At 46.3% G+C, this 21,522-nt stretch overlaps 1 protein-coding gene across 1 annotated transcript; it reads left to right on the plus strand.

Annotated features, from left to right (window-relative positions):
- The first annotated feature begins 8,544 nt into the window (after window positions 1-8,544).
- Window positions 8,545-19,758, plus strand: CD2 (CD2 molecule). The gene is made up of 5 exons (XM_010399479.4): window positions 8,545-8,747; window positions 11,565-11,861; window positions 13,600-13,842; window positions 16,044-16,163; window positions 17,780-19,758. The coding sequence occupies exons 1-5, from the start codon at window positions 8,687-8,689 to the stop codon at window positions 17,992-17,994; spliced, it is 936 nt and encodes a 311-aa protein (XP_010397781.2). The 5' UTR covers window positions 8,545-8,686; the 3' UTR covers window positions 17,995-19,758.
- The last annotated feature ends 1,764 nt before the right edge of the window (window positions 19,759-21,522 follow it).

Raw genomic sequence — 21,522 nt, forward strand, 5'->3', positions numbered from 1 at the left:
CTCCCATCAAGCATGAGGTCAGCAGGAACCTGACTTTCTAAAATCATTCATTATGCTTGCAAGTTTGTGTACCTGGCACAGCTGTACTGTGCTCATTGTGCCAAACACTAATGTAAGGAAAGTTCCCATCTGCAGAGGTAGAAAATACGGGTCAGCTTAATTTTAAATTGATCTATTTTTCTGGTTAGCATATTCTGTGTCACACGTAGCCAATATCCATGATAAAATACTGAATGGGGCTATAGTCTAAAGTGTGTGTTTTATGGCTAATATAAATATAGTTACTATTGGAAACTCTATGCAGAATTTTTAAAACTGATGATGGTTACTGATAGTTTTAGTATTGTCTAACACTACAGAAACTAGATGTATTACAGACCAAGAATTACTTGGAGGCTGTTTTCAGCAAATCTTTTGGAATTGCAAATGCAGTACATTAGAGAGAATTATTGTCTACTCCCATATCATATGCAAATGGAATAAAGAAGTACAGCTGGGTGCCTATCCTCCAGCCAGCACTGCTGTCTCATCTTTGGTTTATACAACTTCGTCTTTCAGGGCAAAACATATTTTCCCAAAACTAAGGAATGAAGCAGTTTTAAAAGCTTTTTTTTTTTTTTTTTTTTGATACTGAGAAATCATGTAACAAGACGTCTTCAAACAAACAAATAAAAAAGAAAGAAAAATATCTTGTGATGGTGTTTTTGTCTGCGTGAAGAGAATTGCAGTAGTGACATTGACAGGATGACTTGAAGCAAAGAGCACTAAGAGTTTGTGTTGCACTCCTGTGAAAGCTTTCAATCACAGAGCAATAGGCATCAGATTTCTCCTCTGAAACAACAGGCAAACCTATGTCGAGGGAATTTGGGACAGCCAGGGTGGGATTCAGAGCTGTGTGTGAAGGGGCATTCACATCGAGCCAACGGGAGAAGTTGGTGGAGGCTTTCCCGAGGGGGCACACCGAGCCAGGAGCAGGAGCACCTGCAGGGTGTGACAGTCTGAACCTGGAGCAGGAGCACTGCTGGGTGGAACAGCCTCTGCTGCTGCTGTCTCTGCCGCGTCAGGATGAACCGTGACAGGACAGAAAGAGGAGGGCGATGAGGATGCAGATAGAGTGATTGCTGTGCAGGATCCAAAGGGAAGAAAGGGCACGGGCTTAATGACTGAGGGTACAGAAGTGGCGATGAGTAATGGCAGACAGAGATGCTTTTTCTTCCCTTAAATAGGTGGGGAGGCTGCAGGGGTCTCAGGCAAGGTCTGTCCTCCATCATCCTGCAAACTCTTCAGGCAGTATGAAATGTTGTCCTCCAGGAAGCTGCAGCTGCTGTTGCTTTCTCCTCACGCCTGCTCTCCCTGACGCTCGTCATGGATCGTGTTCCCCAGACAGATGCACTCCTCTGCTGGCGGTAGATCACAGCCCCCTGAGCCCCTCAGGCGATGCTTTGCCTGGGGCTGCAGGGACTCCTCACTCCTCTCTGTCGTTCTCCTGAGCCGTTTGCAGGGAATGTGCTGTGCTAATTTTGATAAGCCCAAGAAGGGGAGTAAACCCAAATCTGATAGCAGCCAACAGGAAATAAGCTTTCTTCTTCCCCCCACTCCTCATTCTAGCAAATCCTTTCCAGCATTTTTATCCTGATGTCACTTTTTGGAATGGGTTTTGCTAGATGAGATGGGAGAAGGGTGATGGAAAGGCAGGACTCCAGCCAGCCTTTTAGGTACCCTGAATACAGGTAAGAATGCGCCAGCTCTCTTTCTTTCCTGCGCACAAGTTGGGTCAGGATTTCTCTTGCTGCCATAGGAGGTCACGGTGAAAGCTGTGCAACTTCAGCTTCTCTTCTTATGTATTTCTGCCCAGCTGTCAAGAGTTTGGGACTTTTTCTTCAGATGATTTAGTCTGATAAGGAGTTTTGTTTCCCTGCCTTTTGTTGAGAGTTTGAAGCTTTGTTATCTGGCCAGTACAAAGATCTGTTTATAGCATTCTCTAGAGAACCAGATGCAGATGGAAAGGCCCTTCTTTGCTGGAGAGAAAATCAGTAGGAGTCAACATTGCCGTGAATTTTATCTCATCTATCTGAAAAAGCCCCGATGGTTAAAAACCTCAGCATAAGAGGAAAGTAGATACCTGTTTTTATACTGAATTACTGATGCTGCAGAGTTTAAAGGAATATCCAAGATAACACAAATAACCATGGCAGCTGTGGTTCTAACCCAGTGCATCTTACCTGTGAGGGCACAAGGCATGCACAGTAACTTTCCATTGAGGCTGCACTGCAAACTTCCTGCTCTGCAAAATGCCCGCTGAGGTTGGGCAAGTTTTTACTGTACATAGGGAACACGAGACACCTGGAATTAACAAAAAGGCTGCTCTTCCATGAATGAAGTGTGAAGGGGTGGCTGAAAAAAATGGTGACACCATCTGACTGTCAGGAATGTGACAGAAGGAGTTGGGCTGCAAGTACTGCCCTGGCAGAAATACTGTGGAAAGCCACAAGTTGCCACCCATGCCCTGGTGCTCACCTGCGTCACACAGAACATCCTGCACCTGCCTCACTGAGATCTTGAAAAGCAGAAATTCTCAGAAATGCAGTGACACAGCACCTTAGCCATTACCCTTCCTGGCAGACAACAGCAGCTGTGGGTCATAAATGTTTAGACAGACGGGCAGCTTTGTGCTTTCCCCTGCTGTGGAAAAAGCTCTTTGCCAACACTGCTGTGGTTCCTGCTACACATGTGGGGTGTGGACCCCAGAGCTGAGCCCATCCTGCCACTCTGTTGTCCCTGCACACTGAGGTTGCTACCTGGCAGGACTAGGTGAGGTGATGCATTTAAATGTAGGAACAGACAAACAGCAGAGAGGCCAAAAAGAGGTTCGCAGGGCACAGGAAAGTTGTAGGACCAGAGAAGAAGCAGGGGAAACTGAGCTGCAAAGTCAGGATCTGCACTGAGCAGGAAAGGACTTGTATTTTCACTGGATCTCATGGCCCCAGGTGTACACAGTGCAAAAAGCATCTGGATAAGTGGTGTTAAAGACATCAAGACACTTTTTCTTGCTTCAGAGAGCAGCAGCAAGACTGTGCTGACAGGTCATTGAGATGTTTCTGAGAAATTTATGTCTTAATTTCCCAGTAATAAGGGCCAAACCTCTTTATACATATATATGGGGCCACATAGTGGGCCTTTTGTTTTGCTTTCACACGTCCACTGTCTAATAAATAAACTACAGACATTTTTAGGATCCACAGTGATGCTTCAGAGAAGTTTATGCAGGGTCTTTTAGTAGAAAGGACATTTTATGCCCACATACATGCCTCCCAGGGGCTGCACTTGTAGGAAAAATGCCAACAATGTCTTGCATTTGAAGGGAAGACTTCCCTTTGTGTGTGGGAACTATATAAAGGCCATTCAGGGCCACTCCTAGGAATAAATGTGCTTAGTACTGAAATGTATTACCCAGTTGTTTGTGCTCAGTCTCCCGGATCACTTCTCAACCTCCCACCTACCCATTTCCAGCTGTCCTTCACTCCTCTCTGAATTTATAGCACTATAATAGAATAAAATATTGTACAAAACACCAGGTATGCATGCATTTGTTAAGCTGATGGTTTCTGGGGAGTGTCAGGTCTTGTCCAAAAGATTACTTAGACGGTAGCAACAGCTTGTCTTTCCTGGATGTATTTCTAGGAGCAGCTGTTCTTCTATTGTCATTCTCAGGTAGCTAGTCCATCCATTCTCTCATGATGAAGGGGCACATTGTCCTTAATACAGGTCTCTGTGTATTTACCACTGCTAAGACTAGAAGAGGCTTTTCTGGTCATTTATCTGGCTTCTGGTATAAGGCAGATTGATTGCAGCATGCCAACAAGCCAACACCTTTTGCAGCAGTAGTAATGCCACTGAATTTACTAGAATAAGAATGCTGAAAGTGAGGTCCTAATTCTAGGAACATTATAGGTGATGGAAAACATCAGCAAGACTGAAGTGCACCACCTGCAAGAATAACTGATGGGATGCTGCCATCTGCTCTAGCCTCAGTCGTTGCTGTGAACCACAGATTGTCAGACTGCTCGGTCTGAGGGGCTTATGTTCCTTCAGACCAGAAATAAAGGGTGGTTTTTGTGAGGTTTGGCTGTTGACACATGCTTACAGGTGGAAAAGAAGAAAATGAGTCTGAGAGAGAACACCTGGGGCTAAAGATTTAACGGCATGAAGCTGTGTTGGGGTGGGGGTTTAGGTTAGATAACAGGAAAAGGCCCTTCTCCCAGGGGTTTCTGGGGAGTTGGAATGGGCTTATTGGGGAAATGGTCACAGCTCCAAGTCTGTTTGAGCTAAAGGATTGTTTGGGCAATGCTGTCAGGTATATGGTGTGGTTCTTGGGGCTGTTCTATGCAAGGATGGGAGTTGAACTTGCTGATCTTTGTGTATCCCTTCCACCTCAGGATATTCTATGTGGGATTATGGATATCACAGGGGAATTTTGTCTCTTCAAATAATCAGCTGAGGACTATTCTGCATGACTCATGGTTTGAAAGCTTTTGCTTACCTTTCTGTAGAGAAGAATAAAAAGGTTAGTGCAGATAACTGTTTCAGTACACTACTGATAGTGTGTGTCTGTGTTTGTGTCACTATTTCTGGAATATTTCCATTGTGTACAGGCAGCTCAGTGCTCTCAGTTGACCCTGAGGCACTGAGTCAGCATCCCTGCCAAACCCTCGGTTAAAGCTCTATTTTCAGTTATTGTTCTTCATATTTGCACCACTTCATTCAAGCTGGAGTTCTTCCTTTCTTGACAGAAGTAAGGTGGAAGTGAGGAGGAGGCAAAATGTGTCCTTCATCAGCCAAATAGCTGAAACTTGATGTAGGACCCAGCAGTTCCCTGGCATTTCATAGGGCAGGGGCAACTCCACTTGCCAGGGCCGACTGTGCTTCTTCATGCTCCAGCCACTGCCCACAATTTCTCCTGCTTTGTAAAAAGCTACAGTAAAGGGGAATGTGCCATCAGGAAGCCCTCAGCTGCTATCCAGGGCAACCCAGATGGAGCCCAGCTGTTAGTCTTCCTGGCCAGGGTATAAACCCAGAAGAGCTTAGAAGAGTAAAGTTACCCTTCCCCAAAGCTTCCACTCCACATATTACCCATCTGACATTGCAATCAAAATCACATTTGCTCTTCTCTTCACACACTGTGTCTCATCGAGGGCCTGTCTTTGTGAGAAATTTAGAGGTGTGAAGGTCTTGGGTGATGTTTAGTGCAGGATGTCTGACTCACGTGCAAATGCCACTTACTGTAACCTAAGTTTCATACCAGAGAAGATGACACAAACTATCAGATGGGCTACAAATCTAGTTTTCAGTGAAGAGCATGCTAAGTGTATTTGTAGTCTTTCTTTTCCAGTAGATCAAATAGCAATTTTTTTTTTTTTTGTTTAATAAGCCTCAGCCATGAATGTTTATTGGTTCATCACCAAGGTGAGAACTTAGAGCTGGGAGCAGCTGCATATTGTCTCTTGAGATGTTGCCTTCAGATGTGGGGGGCTCTGTCAGCTTTACAAAGAAGTGTGGGTATGATACTTACATTCCCTGTGAGGAAACTGTGTACTGTCTTACAAAGAGCAGAAGTGTAAAGGAAAGAGCAAGCCACAAAAGCAAGCGTGTATGAATACAGCGCTTTGTGGCTTCCACAGTGGAAACAATGCCACAGAGAGATAGCAAAGATGTGCAAAGACACAGCCCACTGTCGTGGCTGTGCTCAGTCCTCTGCTCCTGTGTGTCAGAAGATGGGGATGTGTAGCAATGCAATGGGCTAAACAGGGCTCAAGCATCCTTAGCTTGATACTAAGGACAGGTTTAGCTGAAGGCAGGCCCAGCACCACCGTGCTAGGAGACATCTGCTTTTCTATCAGTGCCCTGGTTTTCTAGCTGGCTTTGTTTAATCCAGTGGTGTTACTTCCTGTGTGAGGAGAGAGCAGAAGAGTGAGAGAGCAGTGTTGTTAACAGGTCTGGCAGAGTTCCCTTTGTCCTGCCCAGCACAGCTTGGGTTGGTGTCTGGGCTGTGACCACACACAGCTCCAGCCACAGATCTCTCTGTGCCAGTCCCTCTGCCCTGGAGGGCATCTCTGGCTGGTGCAGGGGCTGCTCTGCCAGTGCTCTCTGCTGTAGTGGTTTTCAGGATGTTTATCTCATGCCACATCTCTGAAGGTACATGCTGGCTTCCAGAGCTCTGCTGTGGGAGAGATGCTTTGAGACAGAGCTTTCCAGAGATACCTTCAGACCCCTTCTCCTTAATGCCTTCTCTTGGGGATCTCCTTGAAGGGAAAACAGAGACATCAGTGCAGCAACTTAGAGTGCTTCCTTCCAAGTAACATCCAAAAAATCCCTTCCTTCTTCTAAAATGGGAATCAAAGCCCAGTCAGGACTGCAGCATGACATTGTCTTGCTCCTCAAGAGAGGAAGGGTAAAGCTGGCAGAATATTGACATTTCCCCACTCCTCATCTGTCAGGAAGATTGAGCTTAGACTCATGGGCTGCTTTGCCTTTATCCAGCTGGGTCTGATGGTGCAGGAGGTTTCTGACGCTGGTTAGAAAAGGGGCTGCTTTTGGGACGGACCATGCATGTGCCAGGATCTCATCAGGAATCCTTGCTGCAGGTGAGTGATGTGGCCCTTTGCAGGTTTGGCTGTGCTTTTGGCTTTTGTTACACTAAATCTCTAAGCAAGTAGATTCTGGGCACGTGCACCAAGGACTCAGGAATACCAAGGCCTGGTGTCACTTCTGTGATGTCCAGTGAACGTGGGACATCAGCCATTGAGCCCTCACCCCTTCCCTCAAGTGCTTCTTCACCGCTCACAGTAAGCTCATTTTTGGATAGACTTTTTATATCCTGTAGGAATAGTTTCTTGCTCCTGCCTACCTGTTGCCCTAAAAGAAACCAGGATGTTCGGTGTGCTGGTCTGCTGGACTGTAGGGGCTTTTGGTCTGACCCATTTCAGCTGTGAGTTTAGAAGGCTGGGTGTGGCATGTGGGCATGCCTAACTGATTAACTGGAAGTAGTGGCCTTCATTATGTATACAGGGAATTCTTTTACACCTGGTTCTACCACTGTGGAGCTTTGCCTGTCTTCTCTCTCTCACCTTCACGTAGGCACATGTCTTTCCATTTGCATTTCACTTCTACCACGGACAATCCCCACCCCAGCGTGTTGGCGGTGTGAGTGTGCCAGCAAACAGACAACGTGCAGGGGTACCCTGGAAGCAGCTGGGGACTTTGAGGGTTGTTGCCCTTAAGAAGAAGGGAGACAAAGATTAGCAGAGTGTGGGCAGTGGTTTCAGCATGCTGGGCCTCCCTCTGCTCTGCTTTATGGACCAAGCAAAAAACCACCAAAAAACGGAGGAGAAATTGGGGTTGCTGCATTTTGCCCAGGTTTCTTTAGGTGCTCGGGCTGGAAGCAGATGTGTCCAAGAGTTCAACACAGCTTGGTTGGCTGAGGACATACCTGGGTGTGGCAGCCCTTGCCCTCTGCTTGTTTTTTGCCGCAGAGGGTGGAGGTCAGGCACAGAAATGTGATCTTGCTGCTGTTGCTTCCTCTCTCCTTTTGTGTGTGCGTGCTTTGTAAGGAAACAAAAGCAGAAAGAAGGAAGAAACCTTGGTTTTCCTGCAAGGAGTGGTTTTTACCTCGTTAGTACCAGTTAAAAATTAAGCTGGAGAAGGGAGGTGTCTTACAAGACCTTCCTTTAATTTCAAGGAAGAGGAGTGAACGAACAAGAAAGATTTACCTAATATTGTACATTTCTAGTGCCACAGGTTTTCTTCTGACCTCTTTCTTGGCCTACATCTGTGATGAAAAGCTGGAAGATTTCAGTGGCTACTGTAGCAGAGGAATTATGCTGGTGAGGATAAGATTCAAAATCCTCATCAGTCCATCTGTTTCATATTGGAATCAGGAATAAAGACTTTATTAGCTTCTCACATGTTTTTGGACCTAGCTACTGTGCCTCCTCACAGCTCCTTTCCTCACTGTCTTTCCCACACCAGCCAGCTCCAGGGCTGGTTTTTGGCTAGATCAAGGCAGTGCTCTCACCCTCTTCCATGCTCATCCTTCTCACAGCTTGCTCAAACTGCTGGCCCTGGCTGCAGGATGCCTTTGTGGCTCTGGCCAGCCCCTCATGCACCAGATGTTGATGCAAAGCTGATCCTGATGGTTTCCAAGGGAAGTGTGTCTCCTTCCTAAGCATTGTCCAACAGCCGCCTGCTCCTCACTGGAGGTCTTGGGCTTGCTGTCCCCTTGCTGCTGCTGAGGCTGTGGGGGAGAATTAGGATTCCCATCATTGCCCCACCCAAAAACTGCATCCCTCCCACTAGGACGGTGGCTTGTGGATGCTGGAGCTGAGCTCTTTGGGTTTTTGAGGAGGACAAGGGCCCCATCTGGCCCTCCAGCTGGGTGGACAAACCTCCAGGGCATTCCTGCATTTTAGTGCCCATTTTCTTTGTGTCTACATGTTGCCTCCATGCTAACAAAACACCCTGTTGAGACTTATTTCCGCCTGTGCTAGAAATGAGAAGTGCTGGAGGAGGGGAGGAGGGCACAAGGGCTGCGCCAGCATGTCCCATCGCTGCTCGCTCACAGCAGAAAATTCTTTCACCTGCCAGGAGCTATCATTAGACAAGGCAACACTGGATTTTTTTGACCCTGAAAATGAACTTTAGGAGGATTTTCCTAGTCAAGTGCTTGCTGCTTTTATTTCCCAGTGTAAAATGTGAGTTTTTCTTACCATTTTTTGCTCTTTTGGGCTGATGTTAAATGGCATTTTAAAGCATTTACAACTTGGTGGGCTGCTACTGATAAGAAACTTGTTCCACTTTTCCAATGAGTGAAGATATCTGGGTTATTGCTATTATTATTTGATTTAATTTTCAGCCAGGGGGAGGGCAGGACCTGAGTTTCCTATTCCAGTTATAATAATAAGCTGTAAAGAGTTTTGGTTTTAAGTTAATGAGCCTTAATTTGACACATGTATAATGAGAAATGTCAGCATGCAGTTTGCTTTCTGCCCTCGAGGTAGCTTGTACCACATTAGAGATCCAGTTCACTGTGCATTATTGTATGTAATTTTCTTTTCTTATCAAAGATGTGCAAATCTTTTGAAAGTGCAATTTATATTCTTCCATAAATATTAACAGAGTGATATATTTCAGTGTCTTCAGTGGAGTTGAAGTCTAAGATGTGAAAACAGCAAGCAACTGCATATATCTTTTATATTTTGCATATTATTGTTCTCATAATTTTTTAAAATATTAATCTAAAAACTTAATTAAGGTGCTAACTCATAGATTAGAGAAGGTTTTAGGAGATGGAGACAATATAAGCCTGCATAATTTTTTTCCTCTGTTTCATTCCACTAAGATTGCATGTATGGCTGTTTGATGTTTTGCTTTTCCTTCAGAACAAAATTAATAGATAAATAAGGATTTTTTTTTTTAAATGTACATGATCCATAAAACATCTTCCCCAGCAGAAATGAGGATTATTCCCTTGATTGGAAAATTGTTTCAGAGGCTTCCTTCCTTCTCTAAAGTTACTATGGGAGCTTTTTCTTTTAACTCTTTCTTGTGACTGGGAGCGAGCTGTAGGCTCTCAGTTAAAACCTTTCTGCCCCTTGGAGCACATTTTAGTTGGCATTTTTAGCAGAAATGTTGTTTCATTAGCTAAACAGATTTTTAGTATCATATGTGTGGGATACTCAGCTTTCCACTAGAAAGACTACGGAGATCAAATCAACATTTAGGTGGTCCGTAGAGATGCCATTGAATTATCCTTGAGAACTCAGACTACTTTTTTTCTTTACCTTCAGAGAGAAAATGTAAGTAGTGTCTGTTATGCCCAGAAATACTATTACTATCTCTAAATACTTGTTCATTACTGAGCAGAAACAAGTACCAGAATTCAAATATTTGGGTGTAATGTGTAGTGTCATCTGTGTGGGGCATAGCTGCTTCCAAGGCTGTTTAGTTGATAGCTTTGTTTCAGGATATTTCATTAGATATGTCAAATACCTTGTAAGAAAGGCAGTGCTGAAAGAGCAACCTCTCTTTAGAGGTGGTGAATTGCCAGAAGCACTACAGCATTAATGTTCTTGTTGCAGAGGCAGGCTATTTTAGTTCTCTGATTATCTCTAATATTGTTAGTTTAATGAAATAGCCACTGGATTTCAGTTTCCTCTGTGGTGCCATTTATCATTATCCTAGATACAAGGAGTGAAGGACTGTAATAAAAATATGCATAAACACAGTTTTTCTCTCTGTGGGGAAAAAGTGCTTGAAATATACAAAATTAGAGCAGAACCAGCTCTGTGTGGTGATGGGAAGGGAAATCTCCTCCTGCTGATTGGCTTCACCCTGTAAATTGAGGAGGAATGAACACAAGAAAACGACAAACAAAATAAGCTGAGCGCGTGCATTTGGATAGCAGTGAGCTTATCCTACCTGACACTCGCACGCAGATTTCGACCTCCTCCTGCAGGCTGTCCACCTGCCACGGGGGTGGGGACAGTACCTCACTTGAAATGACCTCCCAGCAAAGTTTCCCAAGTCCTGGCTCATCAGAGATGGGGCCTGCAAAGACTGTGGCCGAAGCAGCCTGGAGGGGAGCGGGCAGAGCACCCGGGCACCGCTCCAGGAGCGCGTCATCCCCGCGGGGGGAACATGATGGACGTTTGGTAGTAGCCTTGGCTTTTCTGAATATCCCCATGCTCAGGTGCTGTGCCCAGTCCTGATACCACCTTTGGGAAGCTCCTACTCTTAACTGTTCTAGAGAAGGGAATCGAAGGAAGAGAAAAGATTTTTTTTTTTTTTTTTTTTTTTTTGGCAATTGCTTTTCTTGTAATGTCTCCTGCGCCCCCTCAGTTTGCATGATGCTGGTCGCTGTTTCTCCCTGCCTTACTTGCCCCATCAGGATCCTGTGCTAGAAAAATCAAGTGGATATAGTCCAGTGGGGCAGGATGCCTGGGATGGGAGAGGAAGGGGCACTGCAGTGGGTCTGCCTTCAGTTCAGTGCCTTACACTCACTCACTGCTTGACATGGGCTACTATAATTATCCCCTGTGGTTGCTGAAATGATTCTGCTGTCCAGGGACATGACTATTTTTGCTGTCTGCAGTAATGTTTGCAGTGATGGGCACTCAGGGTACCAGCCTGTGCCGTGTGGAAAACACTGAAGCGATGTCCTTTTCAGGAAGGGCTAAGTTCATGGTTAAGTGAATGGGTGGCCATGAATCTTGGCGTCTAGTGTCACTCCAAGTAAGTCAGCCAGAGTATAAATTCAGCTTTGAAAGCTAGACTCTTAGCTTTCTTGCCTCTCAGAATTAAATTGGATGCTGGCATTTATCTGATGAACAATCAAGAAGTGCTTTGGAGCAGGGGCAGAAGATGGCATCAGAAAAGCAGAGAGGCTTAGGCAGCTCAGGAAGGGGGAGGCATAGCAAATGACAGCCTTTTGGGTGGCTGCTGTGGCTGCTGAGCACAGCAGCAGGGGCTGCTGGAGACCACTAATGGGCTGGCTGTGCTTCCCTCTACAGGTTCCAGCACCAGCTTGATTTACAAGGCAGTGAATGAGACAGCTCTTCTCAGCATCACTGCTCCTGGGAGCATCTATGAGGCAACATGGACGAAAGGTGGACAAAGGTTGGTTCAGATCAAAAATGACAGAACTAGGCACTATGTGAACAAGGACCAGTGCAGGTGTGCGATGCTGCGAAATGGGACTCTGCAAATCCAGCGCCTGGAGAAAGCGGACAGTGGAAACTACACGGTGCTGGTTTATCAGCAGGATGGAAGATTGAAGGCAGAAGAAAATATAATGTTCTTTGTTCAGGGTGAGTTTTTGCTTTTCCCATACCATTCCCAGCACAGCTGAACAAGACTTGGTATTCTCTTCTCTCTCCTACAGCCTTTCCTACTCAGTGCCCTCCTTTCTGATTTGGAGTGGGAGGACTTCTGTAGGACATACCTTTTTCCTCCTGCCACTGACAGCAGCCTGCCTCTCGTCTCCCTTCTCTTGCTCCTATTGATGGCCTCAAATCCCTGGCTTCATTCTGGCTCCCCTGTTTGTCAGCCATCAGGTTTCTACCTGTAAGCTGACCTCTAAGCTATAGGACAGCATGGCTTTTTCCCCAAAAAGAGGATAGTTTTGTTCTGTCCTTCTTCAGCCAGCATGTACACCTTTGCCAACCTCTTTGAGTCTGTGGGCATCAGCTGAGATTACAGAAATGACACCTTATTGAGGCAGCAATGACAGCTGGAATGGTTTTAGCAGGGTTTCTGTGCAATGGGCGGCCCCGTGTCTAACGGGCTGCTGAGCAGTGAGGGTGTCTCACTGCTTTGGAAACTATTACTGTAACCAGATTCTGGAAGTCATCAGGGCCTGATGCTTCTTGCTCATGTTTTAAGCCACTGAAGTGTCATTGGGGTGTCCTTGTTTCAGGTCAAGGTTAATGTTCCAGCCCAGCTGTGTGCTGTATTATGTCCTCTGCTGTGCAGCAGAGAGGTTGCATTACCTCTGACACATGGTTTTGGAAGTCCTGTAGTAGTTGTCGGGTGCTAGAATAATTTGTCAGCCAGGTTACCCCTTGGTTACTGGGGCTGGACAAACAGCTGTTAAAAAAATATATAGTCTCAATGATATCCTCACACAACTCCATCACCAGAGTCTGGACTGGTGTGTTTCCCAGTGGGATGTTCCTCTGAATGATAGATTCCAGTTTGCAGAAGAGGAGTGGGCTTCACAAGGAGAGGGTGGCTGCAGATGTCATGGTGTGAACCTTGACTGAGTGTACTACGAGCAGCCCTTATTTGCTCTAGAATTTATAGTCTCTATAACTTATACTGCCTGAAATTAGAGGTGGCACTGACAGGTTTTTGTTTATCTGGTCTTAAAGGTAGAAATATTTTTTTCCATTTGCTGTCCCTGCCAGTTGCCCTTACTTGAGGAAAACCCTTCAGGCTTTTCTGTCTCTTTCAGTGCCACCAGTGATAGAGAAACTGGAACCAAAAGGGAGCTAGTTGTTTGCAGGGCATAAGAAGAGACAGAAATCAGTTCTGTCTGGCATAACCTCACTGAGAGCTGAAGTGTCTGTTTTGTGTTTTCCATTCTGGGTTGATGGGCTTCCATGCTGTGCTGTCATGCCAGCTGAGTGCTGTCGGTAGCACACAGAGCATCATAAGTAGCTTTCCGTAGTTTTTCCTGCTTTAGAGAAAATCTCTCCTGAAAGGCACAGGCAGAGCAGGGCCAACTTCACTTGCACCAAAACACAGGGTCCAGAGGTGGAGGGGGCTGTGGCTCTGAGTTCCTCCCATCCACCTGAAGACCGAGCTTCCTCCCCTCACCTGCCTGGTGTCCAGCTCTGCTTTACCAGGCCAACTATGTAGGCTACTGCACTGCATTTTCCTTATTATTGCCTTGTTACTTCTGTAGTAGAGGTCTAATTTGCTTTTCAGTCTTCTGTGGTCTCATTAGCTGGCGATTTGGGGTTAATTCTCTGTTCTGCTTAATAATGGAGGCTTTCAAAAGGAGAAACCATGTCACATGTGGGTGTTCCTTCCCTTCTTTTTCAGAGCCTGTCCCTCAGCCAATCCTCAATGCTGAATGCAGGAATAAAAGTGTATCTGTCAAGTGTGAAGTGAAACAGAAGGCTAAGGATGAAGCCTTTCTAATAGAACTGACTCAACCCACTGGCAAAAAGATCCAAAAGAATGCAACAACCTTGGAATGGCACGGGCGGAATTCTGGGATGTTCAGATGTGTCGTTAAGAACCAAGTCAGTGAAAAAATGACCGAAAAAGTAATTAAGTGCCCAGGTAAGAAGTCTTTTTCATCAGAATGTGCTAGGGTGGAGCACACAGCCTGATGCAGTTGCACACATCTGTAGGACTGGTCCAGGCACCAGGAGCACAGAGATTCCGAGTACCCAGTACTGTGAGTCTGATCTCAACACAGTTATTGGGAGCTGATGCTGCTGTGCTAGCCAGGATGCAAGCTGTACTTTCTGCCTGGCATTCTCCAGCCTTGTCACATCTCCCTGCTCCCCATCCTGCTGCTGCCAGCCCCACTGCTATCCTTAAGGCATTCCTACTCTGATGGCAGGGCGGCCAAGCCAAGGGCAGTGAGATATGGGGGGGGATTTTGCTCCTCCCCTCCCCCTGTGGGAAATTCCTTTCTGTTCTTCTCCTCCCCATAATCATATCTATAAATGTGGTAGTTGCCTGCTACCCATGGATGTGGATGAGTGCTCTCACAAGGGGAAAAATAAGCTGCTTGGACTCTCCAGCTTGGCCTAGAAATCAGGGGAGGAGTTATGGAGGACTTTGCTTTGGGGTGACGTGAGTCAGATAAGCATGGCTCAAATGTACCATGGTTTTCTTATTCAGATGAAGCCTCATCTTTCTAAACCACAGATGCAGCAAAGGACTGAATTAAAATTGCATTTTAAATGGGTAGAGTCATGCTGAAAATGATTCAGTAGACAAAAGAAGTCATCATATGCGTCATCCCCCCGCCCTCCCATGTAAAATCTTGGAAGTTAAGGCACAAACAAAGGACAGATCATACTGGTATGATGCTGGGTGTGGTGTTCAGGTCAAAGTTCAGAATTCCAGTGCAGTACTGAGGAAAAGTCCTTGAATTTGCCAGGCTTGGGTCATCCCACCCAACCAAGAGTGCTCTGCTTGAAGCATTCTCTTGCTCTAGATTCCTGCTGGAGCTGGTGGAGAGTGGGGAGGGGCTCACAAGAGCTGCATCAGTATTTCCAATTTTTACCTATTTTTGCCATGGTGAATTTAGGGAAAGTCCAAGTCTGAAGGACAGCCCATGGTGTGAGAAGGGAGGGAGCAAGCCTTAAGCCATAAAGGCTTTACTGAAGTGATCCCAGGTCTGCTGAGGCTGGCTGAAGGGCAAAGAGCTGAGGGACAGGATGGCCTCTGTTCTCTGGTGCAGCTGTTGCTTCCTGAGGAATCCTCCTGATTTCAAAAATAGCCAGACAATGTGGTTTTTTGCTGCTGCTTGACCTGATGGATTGCACAGTTTCATTGGTGCTAGCATTGGGAAGGGGCAAGCAGGATGTGGCATGGACTTTGGAGCCAGGTATGAAAGTGTGCTGCTGGATTAGGTCTGTTTAAGACAGGGCAAACTATCCCAAACACCTTGTCTGGATGAGGAATTGCTGGCAGAAGCTGCCCATGCCAGGACACAAGCCAGGCAAGCCTGCACTGCTGCTATAGACAGACATTAGCCATTGTCTAAACTTTGATTTCACTTTTTCTCACCATTGAGAAAGGGTGAGTTGGATGGGAGAGTTTGTTTTTTCTCACATCATTAACAGAGAAATACCAATGATCTTTAAGGTACAAATATAGCATTTCTTAGACACCAAAAACCCTCTAAAACTGTGCAGCACTACTCTTCCTACCCAAACTAAATACCTCTCAAACTTTTCTGCGTAGTGGCAGGACTCTGCCAGCTCCATATTAGATTAAAAATCTCTCATCTTGCAGTCAAACCTCCTTCTAACCTTGCTACCCTCCATGAACTCTTGGTCCTGCATTTGAGGCCAATCATCTTGAATTTTGACCTTTACAGGCAAGGTACATTTCAGGTGGGCTTCAGCTCAGACAACTTTTCATGGAAGTGAAGTGCCTTCACACATGGTATGTGAATCTGCCTGGGCTCCTCTTGCTCTCATTTGGGACAAACAGGAACAGAAAAAGTAAAATACACCTTGGTGTAACACTGGCAACTAAAACAGGTGGTAATTTAGATACAGAGAGGTGGCACACATGAGTGCTCTGGTTTCAGTTTTCTGCAGAACTTGAATCCATCAGGGAGCAATCAGAATTCTCCACAATGAGCAGCACCAGCTTTCTGCTGTGTACAGGGAAAAGGAAAAGGGTGGGGTGTGTACTGGCCTGCCTTTAGAGTCAATGGAAGAAAATACAGCATTCTAAGTAGATGTTGTGCAAGTTATTTCTTTCCATCTAACATTCTCTTTCATCCTCTTTACTAGGCAAGCTGGACTTTTATCTCATCTTAAGCATAGCAGGAGGTGCAGTCTTCTTTGTCATCCTTGTGATTTGTCTTATTTATTGTATTAGAAGGAAGAAAACAAAAAGGCATGAAGATTATGGTAAGTGTTTAAGGGGCTTTGTTTTGCTATCCAGCCACCTAAAATGTTAGAGCTTCCCACTGACAGCAACCCTGTGGTCAGGAGCATGCTTTCTGCATTTACATGAGCAGTAACCTGGTTTTAGCATATGTTAAATCTGTGCAGATCAGCTGGAATTGCTAGTCTCACTTTCTGACACATGCTTTGAGCAAAGGACTTCTTGTTCTCAAGGCCTTTGGTTTGTTTGTGGGGAAAGAATTGCTCCTCTAAAGCTTGGCCAAGGCCACCAGCCATGAGCATCTGTTGGGCTAAAATACACTTAGGTATCCTGTCAGCAGATTTGTTTTCATTAAATTGGTAGAAAATCGGGATCCTTGACATCATTAGTATCATTTGGAAAGAGTGTAGATAGTGAGCAGGGGCAGGAATAGCTCAGCTTTTCTATGTGTTTCCTCAAGCATCTCATGGAACTTGCCCTCTCTACAAAACAAAATCCTTGGAGGGCTGGTGACACCGGAGGTCCAGCTTGGGGCACATTTGAAGAGTTGAGGTTTTCAGTGTGCAGAGGTTTCATCTGTTGTCCAAAATTCACACTTCTTTAAGGCTGCTGGAAACACTCTGCCAGAGTATTCTCTGAGCGTGGGCTCTGAGACTTGGCAGAGAGGCTGCCTGGAATTACACATGGCCTGGGCGTTGCTGCTGGTTTGGGTGGACAGAGGACACTGAGCTGCTGCTCAACAAAAATTGCCTGGCCTACCTGGAAGGGGAGGCTAAAGCAGGAGGGAGGTTGTTTAAAGGTTTGTTTCTGAGTCCTGCCCTCATACACCTTGTGAGCACAATGCTGGTGAGAGCACAGCCAGCTGAGTATTATTTTACATTATGCCTGTTCTCTTTTGAGTGGTACAGATCACTGCCTCAGCTGTGCAGTGACACCGTATTCTCAGTTCTTGGGCCTGGATTCAGCAGGAATTAAGAAAATGAGTCTGGAAAAAAAAGGAGAACTGATATTTTAGTGATTATTTTATGGTGACTAGCCTCTCTGAAACAGTTTTCTGTGTGTTTAAGGCCAACTCAGTGTCCCAAGAGGTAAATTCCTCAATCCCTAAGTTGAGATGAGTGATATTTCAGAAATGATGAGTCAGTGATCAGAAGTCAGTTGGTATGAATTTATTTCTTCTCTGTGCATGAAAATTAATGCTGGCAAAAGGGATCTCTGGCTTCCAGATATCTGGAAATCCCAGCACAGATAATGGCAGGACAGAATGCTTTGAAGTTGCTTCCTGGGGTTAGATTTCACGTCCTCTTCAGTAGCCTTCAAAAGGGGACAGAGCAGCTCAGGGTGGGGGTGTCCATCAATGTCTACTGGGGCCTCCCTGACAAAGCTGGTTCCCCCAACAGACAGGGCAGAGCTGCCCCAAATGCCCTTGATCTCAGCAAGGCAGCCAAAACCTTTCCTGTTGGTATGGGATGTGCAGGCAGAGGTGATTTTTGTTGTTCACTGGGACAGCAGGAGCACCTGAGAGCGGCAGGTTAAAAACCAGTATTTGGCTTTTCCTTGCTCGGGCCAAGGACATTTCTCTGGCCTTTTGACTTCTTCCTGGTGCGTGTCTGACTGTGGGGTCCCTCTGTTGTTGCAGAGGAGGAGCGAGTGATGCAGACTCTGCCCATGGACCGCGAGAAGGGGATGCGGGAGCTGCCTGAGACTCCGTCCACGCCCACCCCGAGGCAGCTGCGAGTGCAGCAGCGGCCGCTGCCGCAGCCCCACGGGCCGCAGCAAGCGCTGCCCCCGCAGCCCCGGCCACGGCCCCGCACGCAGCCACGGACTCCGAACCTCCCGAGAGAAAGGCCTTGAGCAGACATCCTGGCAGGAGGGATTGTTGGTCTCTCTGCTCCACCGTTCACTGGGAAAAGAAAGTTTCTGACAGCCAGGAGCCCCTCCTGCCCAGCCCTGCGTAACGCTCAGCTATGAAACAGCAGCTTTCGTTGCAGAAAATTAGAGAGAGCATCAAATGGAGACGAAGAGACCCAGTGGAGGAGATTCAAGGTGATGGGCATTCATCCCTGTGGCCATTTTTCTTCGGGTGTCTTCATGTTAGGATATGGAGCATTGAGCCTTGAAACCTGTGTCTTTCTGTGGTTCACTTGTTTTTACCGCACCTTGTTGTCTTCGTGCTTTTTGGATGGTTTACACCAAGAGGAAGCTAAAGCTCAACTGAGACAAAATGGACTTCTGGATCTTACAGGGTTTTATCTCCTGCTACACATTAGGACAGCTCTCTGGCTTCAGCACCAAATACATGGCCTCCTGGACCAAAAAGTTGTTGTATGTAATTAAATATTTGTCTGAAGTTGAAAGGATTTGTGTTGTATAATGCAGAGAAGAAAATATTGAAAGGATGTGTGAGAGCCTTGAAGCACCTGTGTGAGAAAAACACAAATGGGAAAGGAATAAACGTCTCCCTTTTCCCACTGTGTTTAGAAAAGAAACTGTGGGATTAAATTGCAGCAAGGGAGAGTTAGGTCAGGTTTGGTTTTTTTGGTTTTTTTTTAATCAAACACTGAGATTTCTGGGAGAGTTTCTTCAGCACTGGGGTTTCAAAGGGTGGATGAGACAACATTCTATGAAGCCTCTTTATCCTGCCAAGGGCTAGGGGAGTGTGCTACATGGCCTCTCCAAGGGCTGTTTCAGCTCAGTTTTCTATGACTTTTTAGCAAAGAAAATAAACCTTTATTCTCAGCATAAGTCTGTTTGGCTATCCAGACAAATTTTTTTTTTTTGCACAGAAGAGGTCTGGTATCCTTTGGCTTGTGAAACAAGCATTGTAAACTGCCAACCAGTAGGATTACTGGTGGCACTGTCTGAATTTTCATGGCTCTCCATCTCAGGGCCCCCTGCTGAGGGTGAGGGACCGCATCTCTTGATTTTGCTGGTAACACCTCATGTATAACCAGGGGATGGTAGAGAGCTGCTGAGAGATCTGCATCCCCAAGGGAGAAGTTGGACTGCAATACATGCACCTGCATCACCTTCCCATGTGCTGGACACTGCTTGCTCCTCTGGGCCTTGGGGATGTCCATAACTGCCTCTACAGGACAGCTGAGGAGCTGAGAGCACAGGCCTGTTTCAGAGCAGGGTCTGAATGGGTACAGTGGCCCAGCTGGGAGAAAAGGCAGAGCAGGTGAAGGAGGAGAGAGCTGCAAGAGCCACGGAGCATGAGACACCCAGCCAGCTGGCTGATGTGTCAGGCAGAAGAACACCTAATACCTCTTTTTGGCTGGCCTATCCCAAATGTGCCAGGGGAGATAAAACAGCTGTGCCTTGTTTCTCCTGAGAAATCTGACTATTTTTATCTTCTGGTATAAGGGCAAGGAGGCAACTTGTCAGGAAAAGGAAGTCACTGCCTCCTCCAGAGCTCAGTCACTTCACTTGAACTCCAACAGCGGGAACAGCCCTGGGAGTGCCACTTGCTCTTGCCTTAGCTTTCTGCAGCTGATTTCAGGCTTTCGCTATTTAAAGTTGCATTTGGTAAATGTTCCATGGTTTATTTTGTAACATACCATATGCTATATCCCTGTACTGAATGAATAAAGAGAAGACTGGGTGCAGATGATCTTAGTTCACAGCTGTGCTGGTACTTCAGTATCTCACTTTGATACAAAGGAGGCAACAAAAACATTTTGGTCCCTGAGCCACAGAAGCAGGGATGCAGGAGGTGTCACACCATCCCTGGGAGGTGCAGGAGTGCCAGGAGCTGGTGGGCTCAGGCTGGTGTGGGTGAACACAGCTGCTGTGCCTGCCTGTGGTGGCAGCATGCTCTGCCTGTCCTGTGCTGCCAGAGCTTTCCTGGGTACAGGTGTGGGGGTCCTTCCTGGGAGAGAGGAAGAGAAGGTTTATCCCTATTGGGTGGATTTACACCGAAACACAGTCCTTGGTAGGTGGGCAAGAAAATACTACTAGGTAAGATTATGGAAAGTTCACCAGAGCAATACTTTATTTTTGGTTTACTCCTTATTTTTTTGACAGTCACCGTTGTTTCTGTGATGTCTCATTTTACAAGTATTGTCCGTTGCAGCACATGAGGAACAAACATGAGACATCACAAAAACAGTGGTGACTATCAATGCTCCATGACACGTTCAGAAAAAATGCTGACTTATCAAAAAGGCACCAAGTAGAACTCCCTTTTTCTGAACGTGTCATGGAGCATTCAAATCTCAGGCTTTTATGCTGTAGTGGACATTTCAGTTCTGGAAAACAAGCTGACATTGGGACCTAAGACATAACAGGATGTGCTTGGCTCTGGTGGTTCTGGCTGTAACCTTTCTTGGTTCTTCTTTTGTACCACTGAGTCATGAGATGAAGTGGTTTTAACTATTCTTCTTAAGGGGGATGAGATGAGATGATCAATGTGCTGGGCTTGTCCTTGTCTATCTGCTGCCTCATCCCCCCCTGTTTGGAGAGCTGCAGTTTCTGCTGCCTGGGTATTGGCAGGGATCAGTTTTGCTTGGTGGTGTGCTCCAGAGCTGCCGCTGAAGGAGTGGCAGGGAGGTGCAGCCCTGTGATCAAAGCAGGTCTGTGGTTGTGCTGTGGTCCTGTAGCACCTACCACATGGGCAGACTGAGCAGGCACCCAAAAGAGCAATGGTTGTTTCTGTAGAAGATACAAAGCTTCTCTCCCACCATTAATCCATGGGAAAACAGCAGCACTGGCTGCCCAAACTTGGCCTTTCTAGTAAAGTAGCCAGAACCTGCTTCTATCTCTGTTGGCTATTAACCTGTCCAGAGGGAGGTTCTTAGACTTCTGGCACAGGCAGTGCTGGAGACAGCTAGATAATTTAATTCCTAAACTAAAACTCTTGAGTCTGTAAAAGGTCAAGTAGGAAACCAATGCTAGTACAAGTCTTTCCTGAGATGTTTGCCAGAAGGAAACTATGGGGAAAAGACACTGATTTTGTCCTTATTCTGCAACAGATAATCAGGTGCTGATGTGGAGGTAACACCCAGGTGGGACTGTGTTGTCCATCAGCTCCCTCTTCATTCTGACAGATAGGTACGATCTCAGTTGTCCTGAAGCCTTGTAAAGGCTGGGTAAATGCTGGGTTTGTGTTTCAAACTGCAGCCCCCATGGGCAGAGCTCAGCGAGCTGGGCAAGGTGCTCCACCAACATTCCTTGCAGGTGCCAGCCATGCAGTGAGCAGCTTGGCATGGCTGGCACCTCCTGATCCTCAAAGTGGCTGAGGGTCACCCTGAGGGACAGAGGGTCTTATTCATGTGCTGTAGCTGATAGTGTAAGAGGTCTGGGTTCAGGCTTTTGGAGAAGATCTGTTTGCAGTAGCTATTAAGCTCATGAAGTACCCCTGCTGTGTAGTCCTATCTCAGG

Source organism: Corvus cornix, chromosome 1 (assembly GCF_000738735.6).
Source record: "Corvus cornix cornix isolate S_Up_H32 chromosome 1, ASM73873v5, whole genome shotgun sequence".
Taxonomy (NCBI): Eukaryota; Metazoa; Chordata; class Aves; order Passeriformes; family Corvidae; genus Corvus; species Corvus cornix.

Bases quoted from the DNA above. Each gene is read 5' to 3' on its own strand.
- CD2 (XM_010399479.4), top strand. From the start codon at position 8,687: ATGAACTTTAGGAGGATTTTCCTAGTCAAGTGCTTGCTGCTTTTATTT. The intron at 11,862-13,599 runs GTGAGTTTTTGC...CTTCTTTTTCAG, and splicing joins TATAATGTTCTTTGTTCAGG to AGCCTGTCCCTCAGCCAATC. The intron at 13,843-16,043 runs GTAAGAAGTCTT...CCTCTTTACTAG, and splicing joins AAAAGTAATTAAGTGCCCAG to GCAAGCTGGACTTTTATCTC.